A 25,181-nucleotide genomic window follows, 5' to 3' on the forward strand; every position below is an offset into this window, starting at 1 on the left:
AATGGCATTTGACGGATCACATATACTGCATAACCTAGTATAAAGGAACATGTGTTACCTTTATGGCTAAATATTATTATTTATTTTCGTGTCTTCTCAAAATTATATACTGTTTTATAAACAAGGACTGAATTTTCTGTAAAATCAACTTGTCTTCTTGTAATTCGTTAAACCAGTCCACAAACCTGTTTTGATACAGAGACTCGTATCGTTTTTTAATATATACCACTATGTCGGCCAATTCTGTGCGTCGGGTAATTCTGCGCAATGATACGTCATTTCTGTAAACATCCATCTTCAATCAAGAAAGAGTGATCGCAATTTATTTAAGAAAAAGCGATATTCATAAAGTGCACAAAACTATTCGGCATTTCGACTCGACGTGCATATGAAAATGTGGTTTCTAAATGTCAGAAACGTGAGATTTTCGTGACTTATGTCTCTTGAGACCAGTGCGTGCACATGTGAAAACCGGTGCAAGAGCTACATGTACCATATTTGCGACTCTACCATGCAGCCCTTCTTGCATTACAGAATAGTGTTAGATGCAAGATGCAAAAGTAAGGTTTTACTTACCATTAACTAGATTCAACTTTAGGAATCCTGTTCCATGCAAGAATTATACATTGTCTTCTTCACTGCACATACATCGTATACATGCGACTCTATTTTCAAAATATGTAAACTATGCGGCACACACGTCAACTCCGAACTATGATTGGCTCAAAAGGTTATACTTATTATCACATGAGCTCGGACTTGTCTTTGCAGTAATTCACGAAAATCGCACGTTTCGGAGCCCGTAACTTCTGTTTGGTACAACGCAGAGAAGTCAATGATAGCACAATGAATATAAAAATATATCTGGAGTTAAACAAGCCATATAGTATGGTCGTGTGCCTTTAATGGGGGAAAGAGCAGAAGGAAATCGAGAATCATGGGTGAAACGAAGTATTTGGAAGTTACGTACCGTCTCTTATATATTACGCTATGGACGGTCCTGTGTCAGAACGGGTCAGGGGGGTAATCTATGGTATTTTTGTCACTCTGTATGATATTTTCCCTCAGATTATTGTGTTGTTTTTTTTTCTCAACATCAAGATCGTGTCTAGCACTTGTGCATTGTAATCAAGAAACGACAATTTCTCATTTCATCTTTGAGATTCAACAATTTGGACTAAAAATTTGGCTTAAAATGAATAGCAGTCCGTTTTCTAATCCGAGATTCCTCCGACGATTCCCACCCCAGTTTTCATAGCTCAACATTTAGGTTGGGCTGTGAGGTCATTGCAACTGCATATCGAAAATATGGAATTTGCCGCCACCATATGGTAGCGACATATAGTAGTCGCTTACCAGTGGGCCTAGAAAATTTAAACTTATGTTATATCGGCTCCTACCTGCATGAAATCGATAGGAAAATTATTTATTTTTTCAGAAATGGCAATACTGTAAATGTTATGGGTTTAATCCGTTGACAGGCTAGGCGAAATTACGGCATAGATCAAACCTAACCCTTAGACCATCAAGTTGTTATCCACCTTTTTTTGTTTGTTTGACTGGCGGCGGAGACAAACGTTATTATGCACTACTCGTGCTGAAGTCGTCCGCACTATGTATCTTCGGATGATCGGACCGCGCGCTATTAATTAATAATTATTTTTAATCTAATCTTTGAATCCAGACGGTAAGTATAATCCCTCTTCTAATGATCCACAGCGTTAAATCCTTTAGAACACACACTTTTTAGTATAAATCCAAAGATACATAGTGCGGACGGCTTCAGCACGAGCAGTGCATAATAACGTTGGTCTCCGCCGCCAGTCAAACAAACAAAAAAAAAGGTGGAGAACAACTTGCTGGTCTAACCTAACCCTGTACTCGTCATTTGCATTACTAGTCACAGGGCTTCACAAATCTCAAAGAACGACATCGGAAGTCCAATAGTGACGTGATACCAACAACAATCTCCTTTTTAATGTTGTTGTACAGAAATTCAATTATTTTAAATGAAATCCAGATACTTTTTGTAAAAACCAATAATCTGGCCAGTCTGATTCATCAAGCAGAGAGCACAGGTCAACGTGGTATTCACTAGATACAAAACTCCAGGTTCTCGGAATATATAAATATGGAGAATTTTGTGTTCTTTCGTTTTTGTATTTTTTATTTAAACCAACATAAGACTTTCATTTCAAAAAAATTCTCTACAACATTTGAAAGTGTGGCATGTTAGATTTGTGTAATCATGCGACTGGCAATACAAATCACGACCAGGTATTATTTCATCAATACCTTAGTTTTATCTTGTCTTTCAGCAGATTAAAGACAACGATTTTCATACTCATACTTTTTGAGACAATTGGTAATTTTCATATCGATTTCATGCATGTTTTACTCGATCATAACAAAGTTTAAGTTTGCTCGGCCATAAGGTATGCGGCTACGCTTTGCCACGATCATGGTGGCCTGTTGTGATGCTAAATTGGTTTTCATACCTTCTCTATGTAACGAGATATACGGATATCGAGCAATCAACTGAACATTTGGAATGACTCGGCATATATGTTTATTGCATGCACCCAAATGAGCCATACTGCACCCTCCAAATATTCTGGTTAGAACTCGATACATTTAATTCATGATCAGTTTAGTTACGACTCAATTACGTGTTTGTTTCGGGCGTCAAGTGGAGACGGAAAATTCCTGGGTTTTTCACGACTTTCATAAATATTTGCGCAATTTAAGGATTATTCACGGTTTGGAAACAAATTATCAGTTCTCTCGACTTTTTCCAGATTTCCCGGCAGGGTGGGAACCCTGACATACAGTGTTTTGTCCCAAGTATTACATACTGTTGATATTACATATTGTCTTATTGTCTGATATACACTAGGAATAAAGCTGTATCGATGTAGCGTTTTGTCCATTATGCCGATACAGCATATAGTCAATTATTAAAATTGCCGATACCGATTATGAGACCGATTATTTCATTTTTATTTGTTTTATAACAATGACTGGTTCAGAAACATAAACCAATTAGTGTAATGCAAGCAAGTATTCAGCCATGTGAGTTCTAATAAGGTTGTTTAGGCGGCAAGTACTTTTTAACTTCTATTCAAAAACTAACAAAAACCGGACAAGAAGTACACTGCTATTCATAGAAAACAACGATCACAAACATAAAACTTGAAAAACTTTAAAACGAACACTGATAAAACTCATCTTTTGCCATTTGAACATATAAATGAATGAACTTACGTTCAATGATGCAGGTCGCCATTACTGGATTTCAATAAATGACTAAAAAATGTTAATAACGATAGCCCAATAATAATTAAAACTAATAACACGCAAGCTTAGACGTCACTGTACAATGGCTGCAGCTAATACTGAAAGCCTAGTTAAGGTAGTTTGTATTTGTTGATATGATCTAAGAAAGACAACTGTTACTCTCTATTCTGTAGTGGCCTTGAAGGAGTTACCTTCGTGTGTGTTGATTAAACACGTGACTTGTGTTTTCGTCTACGAGCTATTCTTTTGAAGATATCACCACTTATGATGATACAAGCATGCTATCAACATGGTGGCAGCGGTGAACGCATATCCTGATAACGTCTGCAACGTTGATTTTCGCTGGATAAACGCACAGAGTTGAAGAAACTCCGAAAATCTGACCAAGCCAGGTCGCGAAAATAGATCACATTTAATTGAACATTCGTCCCGATTTGATTCGTTCGACATGGCGGACTCGTTAAAGCCACCTGGGACTTTAGACATTACTGAAGGAAACATAAGTGAAAACTTCAAGAGATGGAAGCGACAGATAGAAATATATTTGACCGCTAGTGGTTCCCAAAACAAAGACAAGACAGTTCGAACCAGCATCATTTTACACTGTGCAGGACCGAAGGTAATTGACATTTATGACCAGTTTGTATGGGCAAATCAAGATGACAAAAACGATCCAGACAAAGTTCTGCAACAGATTGAAGCCTACTGTAATCCACGGAGGAATGAAGTTCTTGAAACCCACAGGTTCTGGTGTGTGAAATATGATGACTTTACATCGTTCGAACATTTCCTTACCGAAGTTAGGAGAAGAGCAGAGTCGTGCAATTTCAAAGAAAAAGACAGAATGATAAGAGATAAAACTGTACTCAGCACAAGTGGTAAGCTCCAAGAATTGTTGTTGAGAGAAGAAAAGCTTGAACTTGACAAGTGTCTTCAAACTTGCCGAGCATTTGAACAGTCAAATAGACATGTGCAAGAAATCAGACAAGACAAAGTACATGATTCGGTGAACAAAGTTGATAACGCGAAACCACGATCACAAGCAGGTGTATCTGGTACTGGATTGGTAAGACCGAAACTTAAGTGCGGTTTCTGTGGACTGTTTCATGGACGAAGCAAAGAAAAATGTCCAGCCTGGGGAAAGAGATGTAACAACTGTGGTGTGAAGAACCATTTCAAATCATGCTGCAAGAAAGTGCAAACAGTTGACCAAAATGACAAGCCCGAAGAAGCTACAGAAGAAGAATTCTGGCTTAACTACATTGACAGTTCGATCAATTCAAAGGCAAAAGCCAAAATGATTGTAAATGACTGTGATGTAACATTTCACATTGACACTGGGGCCCAGGTAAATACAATCCAACAGAGATTTGTCCGAAAATCTCAGAGAATACAGAAAGTGTCACATCTCAGAATGTGGAACAAGTCAACAGCGAAATCCTTAGGGGAGGCAACTCTGACAGTGACAAACCCAGTGAACAATGAAACTTATAACGTAACTTTTGTAATTGTGCCAAATGAGCTAGATTGCTTGCTAGGTTTGAAAGCGGTTCAAGAACTGAAACTGGTCACAATTAACACCGATAATTTTATCGGAAGCGTCAAACGCCATCTCGGAGATCTTGGTGAAGTGAACCTCAGACTCACAGATGATGCAAAACCCAGGGCATTGCCAGCTCGCAACATACCGCTGGCAGTGAGAACTGAGGTGAAAGAACAAATTGACCTACTGACAGAACGCGGCATTTAATACCAGTTACAGAACCAACTGAATGGGTTAGCCAGATGGCAATTACAAAGAAGAGCAATGGATCGTGGAGGATATGTTTAGATCCTCAACCGCTGAACAAAGTGTTAGTGAGAGAACGATATAGACTTCCAACTTTGATGACGTAGTTCCAGGATTACATAATGCCAAAGTATTCACGAAACTCGATGTGCAAGAAGCATATTGGCATATCAGACTTGATGAAAAATCCAGTCTACTTACTACTATGATAACACCGTTTGGAAGATACAGATGGGCTCGACTACCGTTCGGACTGAATGTATCCAGTGAAATATTTCAGCGGAAACTGAATGAAGCTCTTAGCGACCTTGAAGGCATATTTACAATTGCGGATGATATTATCATCGTTGGTTGTGGTGATAATGAAATAGCAGCTCAGAAAGACAATGATGAAAAGCTGGCAAAGCTTTACAAACGCTGTGAAGAGAGGCACATTGTTTTGAATGAAGGAAAGAAGGATATGGGCCCTGAAATCACTTTCCATGGACACAGAATCACGCCACAAGGTATCAAGCCAGATAACGATAAAATCAAAGCTGTTCTTGAAATGAATGCTCCGACGGACGTTACTGAAATCAAACGATTTTGTGGATTGGTACAGTATATGGCTAAATTTGTGCCAAATCTGTCTGAGGCTATTGAACCATTGAGAAACCTGACTAGAAAGAACACACCGTGGAAATGGACAAAACAATGCACGGAAGCTTTTGAAAGAGTGAAACAACTGTTAAAGCAAACATATGTGTTAGCAATCTACGATCCAAATAAGGACTTGGTATTACAAGTTGATAGTAGTAAAGATGGCCTAGGAGCTGCTCTGCTGCAAGATGGACACCCACTTGAGTTTGCATCAAGATCTTTGAAACCAGCTGAAAGGAACTGGGCACAAATAGAAAAAGAAGCGCTTGCAGTATTGTATGGGCTAGAGAGGTTCGATCAGTACACATATGGTCGCCCAGTGATTGTTGAAAACGACCATAAACCTCTGGAAACCATCCTGAAGAAACCACTCAGTCAAGCACCAAAGCGGCTACAAGACATTCTAATGAAGATGTTTAGATACAATGTTACGTTTCGGTACGTCAAAGGATCTGAATTAATCATTGCGGACACACTAAGTCGTGCTTATAGTTTGTCAGATGACACTGAACTGACTAGGCTGAAAGTATGTGAGGTCGAAATGTTTGATAAAATTCCGGATGCGCGAATTACAGAAATCAGGAGAGAAACTGCCAAAGACACAACTTGTCAGTTGTTGATTGACCGTATTATAGAAGGATGGCCCAAAAACAAAAATGACCTAAAGCCTGAAGTGAGACCTTATTTCTCTATCAGAGACACACTGAGCTTTTATGACGGTATAATACTGAAAGGGGAAGCTGTTTTAATTCCAAAAGCTTGGAGAGGACAAATTAAAGAACGTTTACATAGTGCCCACCTTGGCTTTGACAGTATGGTTAGGAGAGCACGAGGAACCGTTTTCTGGCTGGGAATGAATCAAGAAATAAGACAATTAGCAGACAATTGTGAACACTGCATGGAGAGAAAGCCAAAACTCCAGAAAGAGCCCCTGCGGCAACATGATGACGGCAACTACCCATGGGAGAAAATTGGGTTAGACTTGTTTGAAATACAGGGTAGAAACTATTTGCTGGCGATTGATTATTACTCAAATTTTATAGACGTTGATTTACTCACCACAACATCATCAAGTCAAGTCATTATCAAACTCAAGAAGCAGTTTGCGCAATTTGGAATACCTAGAATAATCATCAGCGATGGTGGACCACAATTTACGTCTGACGAATTCAGTCAGTTCACGAAACAGTGGGGCATTCAACATCGCGTGACTTCTCCTCATCACCCAAAGTCAAATGGCAAAGCCGAAGCCGGTGTGAAGATTATAAAAGGCATGATGGTTAAATGCCTGAACTCTAGGACTGATCAGTACGAAGCACTGCTAGAACTAAGGAATACTCCAAGACAGGACACTGGTCTAAGTCCGGCCCAAATGATGTTTGGGAGAGAAACAAGATCAATGCTACCTTTGGTTCAAAAGAAGTCGCCCAGAAACAAGAAGCGAGATGCTAGGAAGGACTGTATCAAGAAAAGTTATGACCGCAGTGCTAGAATTAAACTAAAACTTGAAAACAGCCAGCCTGTATATTTCCGACACAAACCAGATAAACCCTGGAGAAAAGGTGTTATTACAGAATCAAACGACCGAAACTGTATTGTAACTTCAACGGATGGTGTTCAATACAAGAGAAATAGTGAACACATAAGACCGACATCAATCCCAGTACAAATCCGCGATAAATCACCGGAAAGAACAACTGTACAGGAGCAAACGGCTGACACGCATGTAAAGGAACCTGATCAGAGGCGTCCCGTACCAGAGTCGACATGCCTGGAATCAGCGACTACACCAGTTATAAGACCCAGGCGCGAAGTGAAGACGCCAACCTATCTCAAAGACTATGTGAGGTTTTGAGTCAGTTTTATGCAGTTGTGAGGGACATAATAATCCCCTGTAGTGATCTAGAAATGTTTTCAAGTGTTACAGTTATTGTTAGCTAAATTAGTTGAATTTATTTGCATTGCATTTTGATGACTGCATAGTATAATATCCTGTCTTCTTTAAATCATTTTCAGTTAAAGTCTAGTCAATAATTTTTATCTAAGTCAAAAAATCCAAAGCCAGTACTTTTTGTAACTGTAAATTTTATAACCTGTTAACTTGTTCATAAATTGATGTTTTGTTTAGATCTCAATTAGTTTCGTTAGAGAAAAAGGGATGTTGATATGATCTAAGAAAGACAACTGTTACTCTCTATTCTGTAGTCGCCTTGAAGGAGTTACCTTCGTGTGTGTTGATTAAACACGTGACTTGTGTTTTCGTCTACGAGCTATTCTTTTGAAGATATCACCACTTATGATGATACAAGCATGCTATCAACAGTATTTAAGCAACAGTAACATTTCTCACTTCTCGCCAAGGAACGATCCGCAACGATCTGAAAAAATCGGGCCTGCGCCACTAAACAGCTCCTCGCTCGGAATGCTTGAAGGTGGAGCAGACAAATAGCGGCTAGCTAATTTGGCCAAATAGGAGAACTGAAACCTGTGAGCGTTCCACCAGCCGTATATGTCTTCTTCTCGTGATAACAGATGGCTGGCCAATTCAAGCATCGCGTCAACGGCGTCATCTACGTGCGTTGTTTCGTTGACGGTACGGACAGGTTCGTCACAGGCCACAGAAAACAAATTCCAGAGCCATGAAGTTAATGGTCCAGTGGTGTTTGCATCAGTTTTAATTTTTCTTATTTGGGTCAGGGGTTCCTCCTGCTTGTCAGCTGATGCACCTATGATTCATTCTGCTCTAAGCCATTCTTTGGATCTGGTCACAAGTAATTCTTCGCTGAATAGGTGATGATTGAATCGTGGATCCAATATGGTGGCCAAGACAAGCTTCTTGTTGCTGGCAATGTCCGCCAACCGGTGACGCCAACATAGCATTGTCTGAATGCCTTGACTCGCTTCATGCTCTCGAGCCAGCAACATTCGGAGCATTTTCATCATAGGAAGAATGACGGATACTGATGTTTGGCTATCACTTACTTCTTTGGTAATGTCCGCGAATGGGCCTAATGTGTCCACAATATTGTTAATCAAGATCCACTGTTGGGCTGTTAGGCTAGGCAGGTCATATAGAGTAATGTAAGCCCCCAAGACATGTTTTTGTTCATATAACGAAACCAACATATTGTATGTAGAATTCCAGCATGACTGGACATCCTGGGCGAGTTTCTTATGGACAACGTCAAACGTTTCCTGCTGCTCTACGAGCTGCTGTTGTGCCAAGAAGGAGTGCCGGATCTTGCTGACTGGATCGTGAGATTGCCAAAACATCTTTGACAGTTCGTTGCGACAGAATGCCATCACTGACAACGAGCTTCAGCATGTGTGCAAAACAGCTGATGCTGTAGATTTTAGCCAGAAGCATTGCTTTAACTATATCTGAACATCTGTCACGCAGATGAATATGGATACGAGTTTTGGGAATTTTATATTCCTCGCATAATTTGTCCAGTTTGCTTGACAAATGTTCTCTTGTGTGTGACTCATCGATAGGCACTGCTGCTAAAATCACCTGTTTCCGCTGAAAGTCTTCCGTCAGCCAGTACACCGTAAGACTCAACAAGGCTATGCCGATGGACGGGTCTGACCACGCATCAGAGGTCAAACTAAAGTCAGATTGGGCAGAAACTAAATCACGCACCTTGCTTTGTATCGCTTTATGCATGTCAGGTATCAAAGATGTGGAAAAGTACTTCCGACTTGGAATTTTATAGCGCGGTTCTGCCTTGACGATCAGACATCGAAATCCAATGTCTTCAACAACGGCAAATGGTTGCACATCTACTGCCATGAGCTCTGCAATAGCTTTGTGCCACCTAATAGCTCTCGGGTTGTCAAATGCAAATGGCTTCTTCTGGTCCAGTACTGCGTCAATAGTCAGAGTACGAGGAGTTGCTGCAGCTGCTGATGTTAACTGCACAGCATCCTTTTCAATTTTTATCTGCTAGAAACATGCCATGTTCGACGATGTGCTTGCAGCACAAGTGCTGGACAAGATTTGATGTTGTATAGCTTTTAGAATCCTTTCTACCTCTGGAAATGTATGCTTTGCAAAGTGTGCAATCTGATTTAGACTCGTCGACTGCATTTAATTTGAACTAATTCCAGACTAAACTTGAGTGTTTTGAGGTCAACATTATGCATAGGCTTGGTAGTATATTTAATAGTGTACAATCACCAGTCAATATTAATAATCCAATTGATTCGCGCTCTTGAAACAATGTTTTAAATCAAGTAAGTTACTACTAAGTTGTCCACATGGCTGGATGGATGCACACACCACGCTGCGAGTCGTATGCATAATCAGCTCAGCAGTTGGGGTATCCAGGGGTAGCGTCGCTGGCGCTGTCATGCCAATATCAATACTGCATAATAATTGTATGTCAGCGTTCAGCTGCTTCAGCGTACTACCGCTATTCGTTGATTAGCAGCATGGCAGGACAGGTTGAAGAACAGATTAACTATAGTCATAGTTTCGTAGTAGCTGAAAATTTCACTAGCTATCTAATATGCCTAGCTATCTGCTAATGTGTTTGCTGGAAGTTCAACAGCCACGCGAGTATTCATTGACTGGATGGCTGCTGTGATTGGGATGAGTACATGAATGGTATTTATAATTTGTTGTGTGCAAACAATCAGCGGTAGTTTACAGCAAGTGTGTACAAAAGTATTTGCTTTTAAGAATATATCGTCTTTCAATTAACCCTCAAATCAAATGTTTATTCCTTAATTTCCAGTATTTAATTATGATTTAAAATTCAAGCCATGTCAAGATGAATGTTATGACCGAATTTATGTTTTGGAAATTTGTTTACATCTGTACCGATTATTTCTGCCGATACCGATTATACCAATCGTTCTAATAATCGGCCGTATTATGAGAATGGCCGATTAATCGGTACAGCTTGAAACATATGCACATATCAGGGCAAAATTAATATAACCAGATAAAAACAGTTCGCATTCAAAATATATATGACAAACTGAAAATTTTTATAAACAAATTTTAAAAAACCTTATGCAGGAAATGGACTAATCAGTGGCCATAATTTTTAGAACTCATTCAATGACATGAGCTGAAACTTTGAGTTACTTGTACAGGATAACGGTCGATACGATAATGGATACTTACGGGGATTATTTCAGTAGAATCATTAATCATTCCAATCAAAGAAGTCAGTTCGCTTGACTTGATTTCAGATGGAGAAAACAGTTTATTGTCCACACGTATCTTTGGTGTTTCATCAGTTTTTGACAACACTGTAGAAGTAACTGTTCAAGATTTTGGTCCATCTTTATTTTTTCGATATCTGTCCTTTGATCGATTAAGTTCTGTACATTGTTATTTGCATTAGAATAGATTTTTAATTCAGCCTGTACATCTCTAATGAAAACTGGATTTTGTTGTCGCAGGTCTTTGTAAACATTTTGTATTTTGTCCTTCATTTTTGCGACTTCTTGATCAAGTATTTGTATTAACTGTAAATGCTGCTCTTCTAGGGCTTTTATTTCTTCCATCTCTGCATCATCAAGCCTCCTACCAAGCTCTTCTCCCATCTGGGCAGAAGCACTGATAATTTCAATTTTGTTCATTATATACTTTATCTTCGTCTGTACACTTTTTGTCACATCGGCTGCAGCATCTGCTACGGTTTCTGTGGCATGCTTTTCGTGTTTAACAGCTTTACACGTGTAACAAATTAAAGCTTTACAGCCTTTGCAGAAAAGCTTGATATCCTCCTCGGGGTGTTTATCACAGAATATGCGTTGCCGAAATTTTACTTTCATTTCAGAATCTAGACTTCCCAAATCACTTATTTTGTGACTCCTACTCGCTTTCGATTTTTCGTGGACAAAACAGCATGTCTGGCACAAATTCTCCTCGCAATCCAAACATCTACTGCTTGCCACGATTTCCAGACCACACATATCACATGAAAATTTCTCACCCGAGTCCGTGTCGTAGATGTAAAAATTTGTTTTGAAGCCGGACACACCCTCCACAGGCAACTCAACGCTTTCCCTGCAAAGGGGGCAATCAAATCGACCGTCGTGAAGTTTAGCACGTACGTAATCTTCCAGGCACTTGTAACAAAAACTATGGTGACATGATATTAGCTTTGGATTTTTAAAACTATCCATACAAATGCTGCACTCTTGTCGATTCGCCGCCATTTTTGTTTTAGTTGAACTTGGTTCACTATGGTCAGGTATAATATTCAACAAATTCCAATACAAGCACCGGATACAGTACCGGATTCATAATGGCTAGTTCGCAGGAAGCGGCTCCCTAAACACAGTAATGTACGGTAATGGACAGTAATGGAGGGTAATGTACAGTATCGGGCTGTAATGGACTGTAATGGACAGTAGCGTAATGGAGACAAAAATGCTATAATGTAACAGAAATTACAGAATGGAATAAACTAATGGAACTAGTTTTATAAGATTTATATGCAAAAATGTATTATTACTTTTGTTCCATCACGATTGTTATTTAAAATTTTACATTCCAGACCACATGAATTAGCATATCCCTCTGACTTTATCATTCTTTCATTCCTCTCATTTAATTCTATGTATGTATGTATGTATGTATGTATGTATGTATGTATGTATGTATGTATGTATGTATGTATGTATGTTTGTATGTATGTATGCGTGCGTGCGTGCGTGCGTGTATGTATGTATGTATGTATGTATGTATGTATGTATGTATTTCAACTGTCTTGACCTGTTTCGAGACCTCAAGCATGTGTGTTCTTTAATTATGTTTATAATGGAGTAAAACGTAGAAGTTGAAAAACTTATGTCCAATCATTTTGTTCTGTATACACACATGTGATTCTCTGGAGAATAAAATATGTATAACAAAACAAAATATACATGTTGATACTTGTGAACGGTATTTAGCAATCTATGTTATCAAATAATAACATAGAGTTGCATAGCTATGCAAGTTAATATATTTATCTTTTTATTTCTGTCTTCATTTAAATTTCTTTTTTGGAGGGTGCTCTCTCCTGTTTGATATTTGCAGACCAGTTAGGGAGACCCTCCTGCCCTACTTGTAAAATGTTTGCTATATTGTTTGTGTTTTTATATTGTATGGTTTATTACGATTGTTTATTTGTTGTTGTTGTTTTATAGTTTTTTTTTCCCAAAAATATTATTTTTATTTGATTGGTATATTTTTTATTTATTTTTTAAATCTAGAGATTCATCATTCTCGAGGAAGTATTGTTCTGCCATCCTCATTTCTTCTTCTTTCTGCCGTCTTCTTTTTTATTTCCTTCTGATTCGATCCCTTTCCATTTTAAATCTAAAGTTTCTGGAGTTGTCGTTGTTGTTGATTTGGGTATCAGTTTTTCCATAAGTTGTTGTCCTTGTAAAGTTTTCTCTTGTACTTTCATTTGCCTAAGGTTACTTGTTACTTCTCTGTTCTCCGTTTCTTTTTGTTCCGCTGTTTTTTTTGTTTTTTTGTTTTTGTTTTTTTTTTTTTTTTTTTTTTTTATTTGGTCTTAGCTAATGGATTCAACGATTGTGTTTGTTCCTGATTTTTTCCTGTTTGGGTTGTTGTTGATGGTTTTACTGTTGTTGTTCGTGGTATTTGTAGCATTTCTTTTATCTTGTTTATTTGCTCTTGTTGAGGTTTTTCTTGTCGTTGTTGTTGTTGTTGTTGGAACTGTTGTTGGAATTGGTGGAGTTGTTGCTTTTGTTGTTGGAGATTTTGCACTTGTTCATCTGGCTGCTTCTTTGTAGTTGCTTGTTGTTGTTGTCTCCCATTGTTTTCATTTGTTTCTTTATGTATATGATCTTGATGCTGTTGCTGTTGTTGTTCTAGTTGTTGTTGTTGTTGTTGGATTTTTTTGTCTTCTGATTTGCTTGTCTTGCTGTTGTTGTTTTGGACTTCGCATTTCTTCCTCTTTTTTATTTCTTTGCGGATGCTCGTTGTTGTTGCTGTTTTCTTGGTATTCTTGGTTTTCTCTGTTCTTTGTTTCCTGTTGTTGTCTCTTGGTTTTGAGGGCATTTATGCGGTGTATGTCCAGTCTGTTGGCATCTGCTGTATTTTCTGTGGTAGAAACACCTTTATTCCACGATTTGGTCAAAAATCTGAGTAAGCATCCGAGTAAAAAGAATGCCCTTTTCACTGTTGTTAATTTACTTTTTCTATCTCCAATAGTATTGTGCCATTGTTTATTGATGTCAGGGGTTGTTGCTAATCGTGATGAAATTACTCCTATTTTAAGGTTTTTCCTCGAACTTTTTAACAGTAGCTTCCAGGGGTATTTCTAGAGGCATATCAGGCAGATTTAATTCTCCATTTTTAGTTTTATTTTACGCAGCATTGGTGTAGATTTATTAACTGTTGTATTTTTCACCCGCTATATTTAGTTCTCCAAATGGTAGTACAAGCTTGGATCCTTTTGGGCGTACAAATATATCCTTGATATCCCTTCGGGTTGACTGAAAAAAAAATTGCAGGTAATCTGGGTTCTGGTCTTTTATTGCCACCATAACTCCAGATACTCCCAGTACACTTTCCCTGGGTATCCCCGACATGTATATCTCTTGTGTTCCTTTTCTGAATGTGCATTCAAGAAAGGACCCCTCATCGGTTTCTGTTCGTCTTGTGTTAAAATACTTCTCTAACTCTCTGACGTCTTTGTTTGCTTGGTGGGTAGCCATCTTTTCTCGTGCGTCTCGTGCTGCTTGCGAAATATTTTCCATGTTGGAAATGTTCAGTAATTTGTTTCTTCTTGAATTGTAAATACTTGTTTTCTGTATGATTCTTAACTCATGAAGTATCATTGAAAGTGACTTGCATGGTTTCTAGTTCAGAATCCTGTGGACGTCCTCGCTCTTTACGTTGTGCAAGGGGGGGGGGGCACCAGACAGATGCCCCCCATTTCCAAAAAAGAAAAATATTTAAAAAGTATTTTATGTTTGTGTGTTTTCCCCTCAGATATGCTGTATGTTCCATTTAAACAGAATTTTGCATCAAAAATTTAAATTTAAATTTTTGATGGGGTATTTATTTTTCCCTACTGTTATCTAAAGGGTCGTTCGTCCGAGCCTGGTTATATTCACCTTGCTCGAAGTCCCTTCCCTTGAAAATCATGTGACCTTTGCTAGAGGTCGCCTAAGTCTCAGTGCTTGCTATGTGTATTAGTGCTATATTTTCTGTATGTTTGAGACAGCAAATATAAATCAAGTTTTTTCCCAGTTTTCTTATTTCGATGCTTCGAATTCGGAATCCATTTTATTATATTTTATGTTATTTTCCGTTAATTGATTTTCAATTTAGAATTTTGGCGATCGGAACAGTGTGATATATTAGGTTATGAAAAAAAAATTATATTGTTTTATTCGAGTGTTAATCTGTGTCGTTCCTCGCAAAAAGTGCTAGAATTAGAAATAGGTAGGCTGTGCTTGATTCAAGATCCACACTTCTTTATTATCATTGTATTTCTCCTGAATCGAGTTAGGATTCCTTTTATTTTTTTAATAAATTATTTCTTTAAAAAAATCCGAAATTGTTTGTATAACTACAGGATTGTAGATTGTCAACTATACAGTACGTGAGCTGCATGGTTTGAGATAAAGAAGGGGTCAGTGGGATATTTACTATGTAGCATTCTCTGTTTGTATTTGGTTTTTTTTTGTGTCTCTTTGTGTTCTATATGGGGTGTTTTTCCAAGACTCTTTCATAGGCCTGTCCACTTCGCGTAGCGCCATGTGACGTAGCCCCATCATGTCATCGCCTTGTACTTTCCTCATATAGATTCCCCGTGGATTCCCTGTAGTTTCGTATTTTTAGATTTAGTAGATTTTCAAATTATGTATATGAGTTTTAGTACAAAACAAAAACAAAACATTTAAATTTTTAAGACTTGAAATTGGGTCATGTTGTTTGGTGGGGCTCATGTTTAGGTCGGAGAATGAGTTGGAGGCTCTGGCCTGCGCACTGACAGTATCACACCCCTAATGGGTAGCCAACCAAAGCTGTCCCTCCCATTCCCCTCCCATTTATGTTCCCTCCTCTCCCCCAAATACCAATCTTAACAAGTTATTTCATAGTTATCTATCTATCACTATTATTTGCCCACATGCCCTCGTTCCAACAATGTAATCTGAAACTTTATAAAGTGTATTTTTGTCAAATTTCCCATCTAAAAATAAAATGTTTTCTCTTTTGTAATTGTCCATTTTGCATATTTCCCCTATTAACTTTAGTCTTTCTTCTTTTATTTTTTCACATTGCATCATGGTATGGTATTTACTGAAAGGGGCGTTTTTACACAGTGCACATTTTGGCGATACTCTGATCATGTGCCGTCTCACTGCCACCTCTCCTGTCAACCATGCATTGTGCATGTATTTGAAGCAGAGGCTTTGAATTTTAAGTGATCCTAATTTGTTTCAGTGCCCCCAGGCTCTTTCCTAATTTACCCCTAAATTTTCTTGTTCTACTTTACTCCTACTTTTTTTGTTGTATCCTCTCTTGTTCATTGATATGTATATTTTTCATCCTTTTCCCATAAGTCTGTTTTATCACGATATTTAATTAGTAATTATTTAATATGCCTGAACTTTCCAGGTATTTCTAATTATTTACTAATATATTATTTTGATATATTTCCCTCCTATTCCTCATCGTAAAACCGTACCAGTATATATATACATCCCTTCCCACGGTAGGTTGGGTTCAGATTTTAATCTTTTTAATCTATTTAAAATGTTGGCATATTTAATTAAAATGGGATTAGGTGATGCTAATCCCCCCCCCCCACCTTTTCTCTCGTTCTGTATAACGTTTCTTTATTTATATAGCGGGTTTTATAGTCCCATATATAATAATAATATAATTATCTAATTTTTTTAAAATGGCATTTTCTATTTCTGTAAATTTTAAAATATAGTTTATGTTAGAGTACATGTATGTTTTGGCCACCTGGCCCGTTACATTATACATAGTGGCGTTAGTGCCGAGATATTCACATTTTCTTCTATTTTCTTTTTCATGTTTTTACAGTTTTCCTGTTTATCTCTTTTCCCAAAGTAAGACTCTCAATGCCTTAACTCGGTCCTTGATTAGATTGGTGGGGGGGGGGGGTTAATCTGGGGTGATTGACCCACCAGTTCCCTATTGATTTTAGACCCTGAAGCCTTACCAAATTTTTCAAATTCCTTTTCCAGGTGTTTCAAGGAATTTGGGTCTTTTATAAAGTTAGTACAATCATCTGCATGTTGTAGCATCTGAAATTCATCCTTTATATTTGGAACTTTAATACTTCAATTTTACTGTTCAGTCTTATTCTTATACTTAGGATCTCAATTGCTCTTACATAAAGTAGCATAAATAGTGGGCATCCTTGCCTCACTGATCTTTGTATGTCGAATTTTCCCGTGTTCGCTCCATTGACCTGTACTCTTGAGGTTATTTTGTTGTACAGGATTTTAGTCCACTTTTGAAAGTTATTTCCAAATCCAAATTTTTCTAAGACTTTTTGCATATAGTTGTGTTCTAATCTGTCAAATGCTTTTTCCTGGTCAAAAAGTACCATAGCACCTTTTAGCCCACATTCCTGTATATAATCTATAATTGTTTTAATACTTAAAATGTTATTCTGAATGTCCCTCCTTTTGGCCCCACATGTTTGATTTATGCTTATAATTTTATTCATTCCCTTTTTAATTCTTTCTGCTAAAATTTTACTTAATAACTTATAGTCCGTATTTAGGATGGAGATGGGCCTCCAATTTTTTAGATCTTCCCTATCCCCCTCCCGTTTGTATATTAGTGTTACAATCTCTTCCCTCATGCTTTCTGTCATAGTATCATTTCTTAAATGAATATTGTTGTATAATCATTCTAAAATGGGATACAACTCGCCATGGAATTTCATATAAAAATCCGCGGTGAGTCCGTCTCTACCTGGGGATTTTCCTTTAGTCAAGTTATCTATACTATTTAAAATTTCTTCTCTTGAGATGAAATCATCACACAAGTTCATGTGTTCCGATGATATCATCTCGCAGTCTATTCCTTGTAGGTACTCCTCTATTGTGTTATTATTAAAATGTTATGAGGTATACAATTTACTATAAAATTCTTCAATATGATTTAAAACTTTCTTTCTGTCGGATACCTTTCCTTCATTAATTTGTAAAATTTCAATATATTTTTCACACACCCCTCCTTAACTTCTCTCTTTTATATAGGCCCTCCGCTTTTTTGTATATTGAGGTAAATTTTCCAGCCCTTATCTCTCCCTTTGTTTTCTTCATCTAATATCTGATTTAATTTCCCTTTAAGTATACTTTCTCTCTCATTTGTATTAATTTTTTCTAGCTGTCTTATAATCGCGTCTTTTTCCATTTTTTGTTTTTCCTTCTTTTTATTGAATAAGTACCAACAGCTTTTTTAAAATAAAGTTTTTAATTTATCCCATTCATTTAAGATATCTATGTTTCCCTTATTATATTTTTTTTATTTATTTCTACTTTAATTTCCTCGATAAAATCTTTCTCATCCAAAATCTTGTTATTCAGTTTCCAGTTCCCTTTACCACATTTAAGTTTATTATTCAATTCTATTTCTAAATATACTAACTTGTGATCTGAAACTTTAAAATCCGTAATGCCTGCTTCTTTATATATCTTTTTCTCCATAGCAGGTACAATATAATTTATTGAATCTACTCCCTTTGTATATTTTGTACTCGTATGTGTATTCCCTCCGAAGTAAATTTAATTTCCTATATACGTCTACCATTTTGTGTTTGTTTAGGAAAAATTCCATCTCTGGTTTAAACCTTACGTAATTTGTAGTTAATTCCCCATCTCTATCTATATTTTCCCCCACCCAGTTAAAATCTCCCCCTAAACTAAATTTTCCATGGTATATTTTTCCATGTATTTTGATAAGTTTTGTAAAAGTTGTTGTTTGTGGTATTTATTAGCCGTGTTTTCGTGTTCCGTCAGTTTTGAGTCAGTTTCGTTTTCCGTTCCTGTCTTAATGTCGTTTTCACTGTATTCTTTACCTCTGTCACTGTCTATTTCGCTCTGGTCTTCACTCTTCACTATCACTTTCTTGTTCCTGTCTCAATTTCTTCTTCCCCCCCCCCCCCCACCTCGTTCTTATCCTCCTTGTTTTCATAAATTGACTGCGGACTTTCCCGTTCTGTGTCACTATTGCCTCTCTCCTAGAGAGGGCTTTCCTTATTTTCTCAGTCTCAATTTTGGTAAGGGAGTAGATGTGATTACTCGATGGGTATCACACGACATCAAAAAGTAATGCATTATTTTATAAGGATTTAATTCTTTCTTTTCTAGGCTATTCGATAAGTTTCTCCAAAAACTTTATAATGGTCCTATTATTAGAGTCATAATTATATAACCTCGATTCAATTGCTTGAAACTTTTCAGGAGAGCAAATATAGCTGTGATTGTAATGATCTGTAAGTTTAGGAAACTGTAAATCTGAAATTGGATTTTATTTACTTAAATATAGTTATATGTGTACATGTCTTGCATTTTTTTTTTGCGGAGTACATGATGGATTGTTTCGTTTTAATCAATATATCTTCTGTTTAAAAATGATAACATTATAGTAGTGAATAGGGATAGTATAGCCTCAGTGGGAATTAGCATTAAAAACACCCTTGGGAACATATAGCCTCAATGGAAATTTAACATGGAGAAAAATCGTGGGAACATATAGCCTCAATGGGAATTTAACATAGAGAAAAATCGTGGGACGATATAGCCTCAAGAGGAATTGAACATGGGAATTGGGACTGTATAGCATCAAAGGAATTTAAACAGGGTGGGACTGTATAGCGTCAAGGGAAATTGAACATGGGATTTTTTTTTTTTTATTTTTTTTAAAAAAGGGGTAGGCAATGGAAAGGCTATCTCTTTTCGAGAAATATGGCTGGCCCTGAAAAGGGCCTTTGGGTTTTTCTTCTTCTTCTTTTAACTTCTTAACTTCTTAACTTCTTCCACCATCCTCTTATTTTGTCCATCATTCCTTTCTTCTTTTTCTTTTCTGTTTCCGGCAGCCAGTCCGGGTGGCCCATGGCCCGGAACTTCTCTTGGATTTTCATCCAGTTTGTGTTCAGTTTATCGAATTCATCCCTTTTTTTCTATTTTCTTCTTCTTTTCTTTCATTGGACCACTTTTCTTTGATCTTCTTGACCTCTTTGGTCAGCACATTCCTCATTAGTTCTTCAGCTTTCTTAAGTTTTTCTAACCCCCACTTCGCGAAACACCAATCTGTCCATTCTACAATGTCTTCTAGAAAGAACCTTGCACTCGTCACATGATCTATCGCTTCTTTTAACTTACCCACTTTGACATACGGTGGGTTAATTAAACCTCTGATTCTCTTCTCCTCATCCTCTATCATTTCTTTTACAATATTTACGGATAAGTGGAGGCTGGTTACTTGTCTTGAGACGAAGTCTTTTGTCACTGCATACCTCCATTCCTGTTCAACCCTTTCTACTACACTCAATCCATCCACCATCCAATACCAACTTCCCATAAGATCGTTGTATAAAGCTGAAGCTGCTGGCATCTTCTTGTTTGCTTATTCCGTAGAATGGGTTCCAATGGCCAACACTGTTAGTTTTATACTGAAAGCGCGTACGTGATGGAAAACATCCCCTAAAAACATAAAATTGATCTTACCTAGATCATGACCTAACAACGCGCGGACGTGAAGGAAAACATCCCCCCTACTTTTTCATTTCATATAATATAACCCCAACTATACTCTTCACATACGCTAAGAAACCCATAATCTACTATTCACACAAACATACCTTAGCTCTTACAAACACACAATCACACAAACACATACCCTCACAATTTTGAAAAAAAGAGTTAGTGTTTATATTCATACTACTCTACCTACACACATTGGCAAATTAATAGTTATTTCTTTTCTAGAGTATTGGGTAGCCCTGAAAAGGGCTGTTTTTTTTAACTCCTGATGCACCTATCTAATGGTTGCACCTTCCTGGCCTGGCGCCACACACGCATCTTCTTCCCCAGTCTTCTTTCACCTTTCTTCTGGGGAGCGCAGAGGGAGGATGATTCGCTTCAACACCCCAATCCTCTGTCTCGGGAATATTGAACGACATCCTCTCTTCTCTTTTCTTTTCCTCTTCTTCCCTCTCTCTTCTCTCCTCCTCTTCCTTCTTTACTCTTGCTTCTTCTACTATAGCCTCCGCTGATAGTTCGTTTACTATGCGCCTGGCATATTCCAGGTGCATCTGGAGTTCTAACAGTTTCACTATTCTGCTAGTCATTCTTCTGGCTGTGTTGATCAATCAACAAGGGTAGCTAGACTGCCCAGTGAGTTTCAATTTATAGTGAAAGCGCGGACGTGATGGAAAACATCCCCTAATAACATAAAATTGATCTTACCTAGATCATGACCAAAAAACAACAACGCGCGGACCTAAAAGAAACACTCACTCACTTTTTTATGCTACCCATCACTATTGTAAAATTTTTTATAAATCACTTCAATAGACTATCACATAAGCAAAGCAATCCAATCTAACCCCAAATATACACCTCAAACACCAAAAAGACATAATTTTAATCTACTATCCACACCAACCTACTTTATCACTTACAAACACACAATCCTATACACAAACACATACCCTTAAAATTTTGGAAAAAGAGTTAGTGTTTATTTTCACACTACTCTACCTACACACATTGGCAAATTGATGGTTATTTCTTTTCTAGAGTATTGGGTAGCCCTGAAAAGGGCTGTTTTTTTGTTTGCTATGGCATTCTTTTTTAGTTTCTAAGAATGCGATGTCCTCTGAGGATAGACTTTCTGGCGATAGGTCTGCTTCTTCGGAAAGAGAAGAAGAACTCTTTGGTGTCGATACGACAATCGACAAAGCCTCTGTCAGCTTCAGGTTGCTGCTGCTGCTGCTGCTGCTGTTGCTGCTGTTGCTGCTGTCTCTGAAGTCTGTACTTCTCTGTCCATTCTTCTTTTTCCCTGTTCATTTGTTCTCTGAAGAGCTCTTCTATCAGGTCTTCAGTGATTTTTAACATTCTCACATTCTCTATTTCTTCTGGCTTCGGTATCAGACTGTGTCTGACCCTATGCAAATTCACGTAGGCTTCGTTGAGCTTAGCTAGTTTGGAGCACATCTTCGTAGGAGGATGAGTCGACAATGGATGGTTAGACTGGAAACTTCCCCGGTTCTTAAAGTCAAAGCGCGGACGTGAAGGAAAACATCCCCCACACGGTTTAGTGAGTGTCATGAGAGGGATAGTAAGAAATCAAAGAACATCAATCCAACATTCTTCTAGCTAAACAAAAGACAAAGACATTTTTTCAAAACACAACATTTTTTATTCAAAAATCACTTAACACTAAACAACAACAACATTTCTAACATTTTTTAACAATAATCCAACACTATAACATCAAACAATTTTTTTTCAAATCACAAACATTTTTTTCAATAGACAATCTACTTTGAACAAGGCTGACAACGTTGTGAATGAAATTGTGATTTCCACTGTTGGAAATCATTAGGCCATTGATGGACACTACGTTTCCTAGCTTGAGACAAAAGATAAGCATAATGGTCACAAAACCATCGATCTACTTTCACATCGTTTCTAGCAGAAGAACGAGGATCAAAATGAGTCACTAAATGTTCTAAGGAATAGCCCAGGCTGCGATGATGCAGAAAATACACACAGTACTGTCCACACACCAAAGAATCTGTGCCTTGTAATTTCACGTTATTGAATCGGGTGGTTTGAGCATTTCTTCTCATAAAGTCGATGATATCGTCTTCCAAAGGGGGCAATCCGTACGAATCGAAATATTCCACACATCCTTCTTGAGGAAAGTAGACGGCTACCCAGTGGGTTCCTGGGAGATGACTGTCGTCCGTGTTGATCACGTAAGCTTGATGGTCTTTAGGTTTGCGATGAGGGAGTTCATCTTTAGCACAGACGACAGGATTCCAAGAAGCCGTATACGAACTGTGGTTCAAAAGGTAATAAAGTTCCCAGGTATCCATTGATTTGTGTGTGTGTGTTTTTCTTCACAAGTAATAATAGGTTGTCAATTCGATTCTGACTTTTTGCTTGAAAATGTCTGACGAATAAACGGTTATTCGTTCTGTTTCTTCACTCTGATTCAGGAGAGCTTCGATACGATGGATCTCTTGAGTGGTTAATGGTGGACAAGAATGTTCACGCAAGTCTTTATACCACTGGTGCAACACGTCTTTGTTCGAGATGAGACTCCAAGCTTCGTCCAGATACTCGTCCAATTTTTCTTCTTGACTTAACATCAGGCATTTATCGTGTTGAATTTGACTGGGATGATCGTTTTGACATCCATAGCAATTTTTCTTGATCAATTCCGTCATTTTGTCGACCAAGTGTTTGGCAAAACAGGAGACTAAATGGACTTCTTGTTCTGGCCATCTTGACTTCATCATGACAACTTCTTCCTCTTTGTCTTGGGATTCTTCTTTTTCCACGGTCTCCTCACATTCCATCTTTAAAGTTTCTCCACTAGGCAAAGAGGGATAACAGTCTTCCATAGCTTCTAATAATCTAGAATGACTTCTCTCAAACTGTTGATTTCTATGGTATTATCGAATTCTGCATACAGGATGACGTTCACTGTCGCTGGTAGTTCTTTTGCAAACTGAAGTTCCACACGAATCTGGCCAGATTTTATAGGGTGGAAATGTCCCTCGTCGCTGCCTTGGTCTGGAGTGAAATCGAAAGCCCACAAAGCATAGCCTCCTGCGTAATCTTCGTACGTAATGCCGTGACTGGTGTTGGTTCCTAACTGACCGGTGGCTTCGTACAGGGACAAGTACGATCTCAAGTAATTCATCTTCTTGTCACTAAAGTCAGGTTCGAAAGGTCGGGTACACAAGGTCTTGCCATCGCGACTGACTTCGATTTTCTTCACGTTGAAGTGTTGAAAGTTGAAAGGATTTTCAGCGAAGGCTCCGTTGAAGGCTGAATTCAAGACCATACCAAGGATTAAACGCTTGGGTAACTGTCCTTGGAACAGATGATCTTCGATCATAGAATGCTGTCCCTTGGAAATGGTGAATGTTTTCACTTCCACACGTCGTATGGGATACTTGGCGGTCGTTCTGCTCAACGTTTGACTGATGTCGTTACCCACTTTGGGTAACACTTCCACGCGTCGTACGTAGAGTTTGGCCTCTAAAATTTTGCTTTTAGGAATGCCAGTCTTAGTAGTATCAGCCAACAAATGGAAAGCGGTACTGTTGCGATTCAGTCTCAAGCGAACATTCACCCCGTTCAGCAAATATTTCTCTTGCAACCACATGTCCAAATGCAAACGATCCATCAGTTCTAAACTCTTGTTCTCTAAGATTTTGATTTCTCTTTGCTCAAAGCCGGAATTGCTTCCATCCATTGCGTCGAACTTGCCCGCTTCGTCAGGTTCTCACAGCACACAGGCATTGAGATGAGTATCCTTGGCATCTATTCCGTACGTCAAGAGATTTTCCAGGTAGGCACGGTAAGGGTATGTATCCATGCTGCTGCTGACTAGTTTGTTATTCAAGTACAAATCCACTGAGCTGAACAAGGAATGCATGAAATTGTTGACGGGAGCTATGTTCTCAGTGTCTTCTACTCCAGCACCATCCTTATCTAGAACTTGGACTTTCAAGTACAAGTAACTGCTATTCAGATCGATGTAATCTTCGGGCTGTCCTTTGATTTCAAACTCGATGGGAGCGGAATCGGTCAATGAGGAGACGGGGTGAAATTCCACCCACTGAGATTCTTGCATGGTCATCATGGTGGGGGGCATGGCAAACAGATCCAGTTCCGTTTTGGAACAAGCGCAAGACTCTCGGTGCATCATTTTTTCTGTTTTTTTGTTCTTTCTCAATAATCGAAAACGTCTAAGTCTCGAACGGTTCTTCTTTTCTTGGCCTTTCTAGCTTGAAGTCTGGTGAAAGGGTGTTTTCTTCGTCGTCTCTTTCTGCCTTGTCCTTGCTGAATGCCTGACTCGGTAGCGTGCAGGGCATTTATAGGTGTGTCTCGTCGACCCAAAATGTCTTTGCCCGTTTGCAGCAAGACATTTTTGCCAGCCCTCATGAAGGCTTCTTTAGGGTTTTGTTTGTCGATGATGACATTTTGGAGAAATTCTTTGCCTTGCGTCAGTGCCGCATCTTTCAAGGCGTGCAATCCGCGTGTCACCATCGGTTTCAACACCGGGGCCACCGAACGAAAGGCCGATTTTAACATGTCTCCTAAACCGTGTCCTCGCTGTCGAGCAACCCCTCGGTACACTGGATACATGACTTACTTACGAGTCGTGAGAGAACCGTTTTCGAAAATGGAGTTTCACCGTGACTTTTCCTTTGGTGAATGGAATATTTTGTCCCAAATC

The 25,181-nt window shown here is 38.3% G+C and overlaps 2 protein-coding genes across 2 annotated transcripts in view; one reads left to right on the forward strand and one right to left on the reverse strand.

Annotated features, from left to right (window-relative positions):
- The window catches only part of LOC149783494 (uncharacterized), a 178,520-nt gene that overhangs the window by 37,101 nt on the left and 116,238 nt on the right, over window positions 1–25,181 (forward strand). The window lies entirely within an intron of this gene.
- LOC149783495 (E3 ubiquitin-protein ligase TRIM56-like) lies at window positions 10,558–12,152 on the reverse strand. Its single transcript, XM_089933128.1, has one exon. The coding sequence runs from the start codon at window positions 11,900–11,902 to the stop codon at window positions 10,904–10,906; it is 999 nt and encodes a 332-aa protein (XP_089789254.1). The 5' UTR covers window positions 11,903–12,152; the 3' UTR covers window positions 10,558–10,903.

This window comes from Sinohyriopsis cumingii, chromosome 14, assembly GCF_028554795.1.
Source record: "Sinohyriopsis cumingii isolate HCF-2022 chromosome 14, ASM2855479v2, whole genome shotgun sequence".
NCBI lineage: Eukaryota > Metazoa > Mollusca > Bivalvia > Unionida > Unionidae > Sinohyriopsis > Sinohyriopsis cumingii.

Excerpts from the sequence above, each read along its gene's own strand:
- LOC149783495 (XM_089933128.1), bottom strand. The coding sequence starts at position 11,902 with ATGGCGGCGAATCGACAAGAGTGCAGCATTTGTATGGATAGTTTTAAA.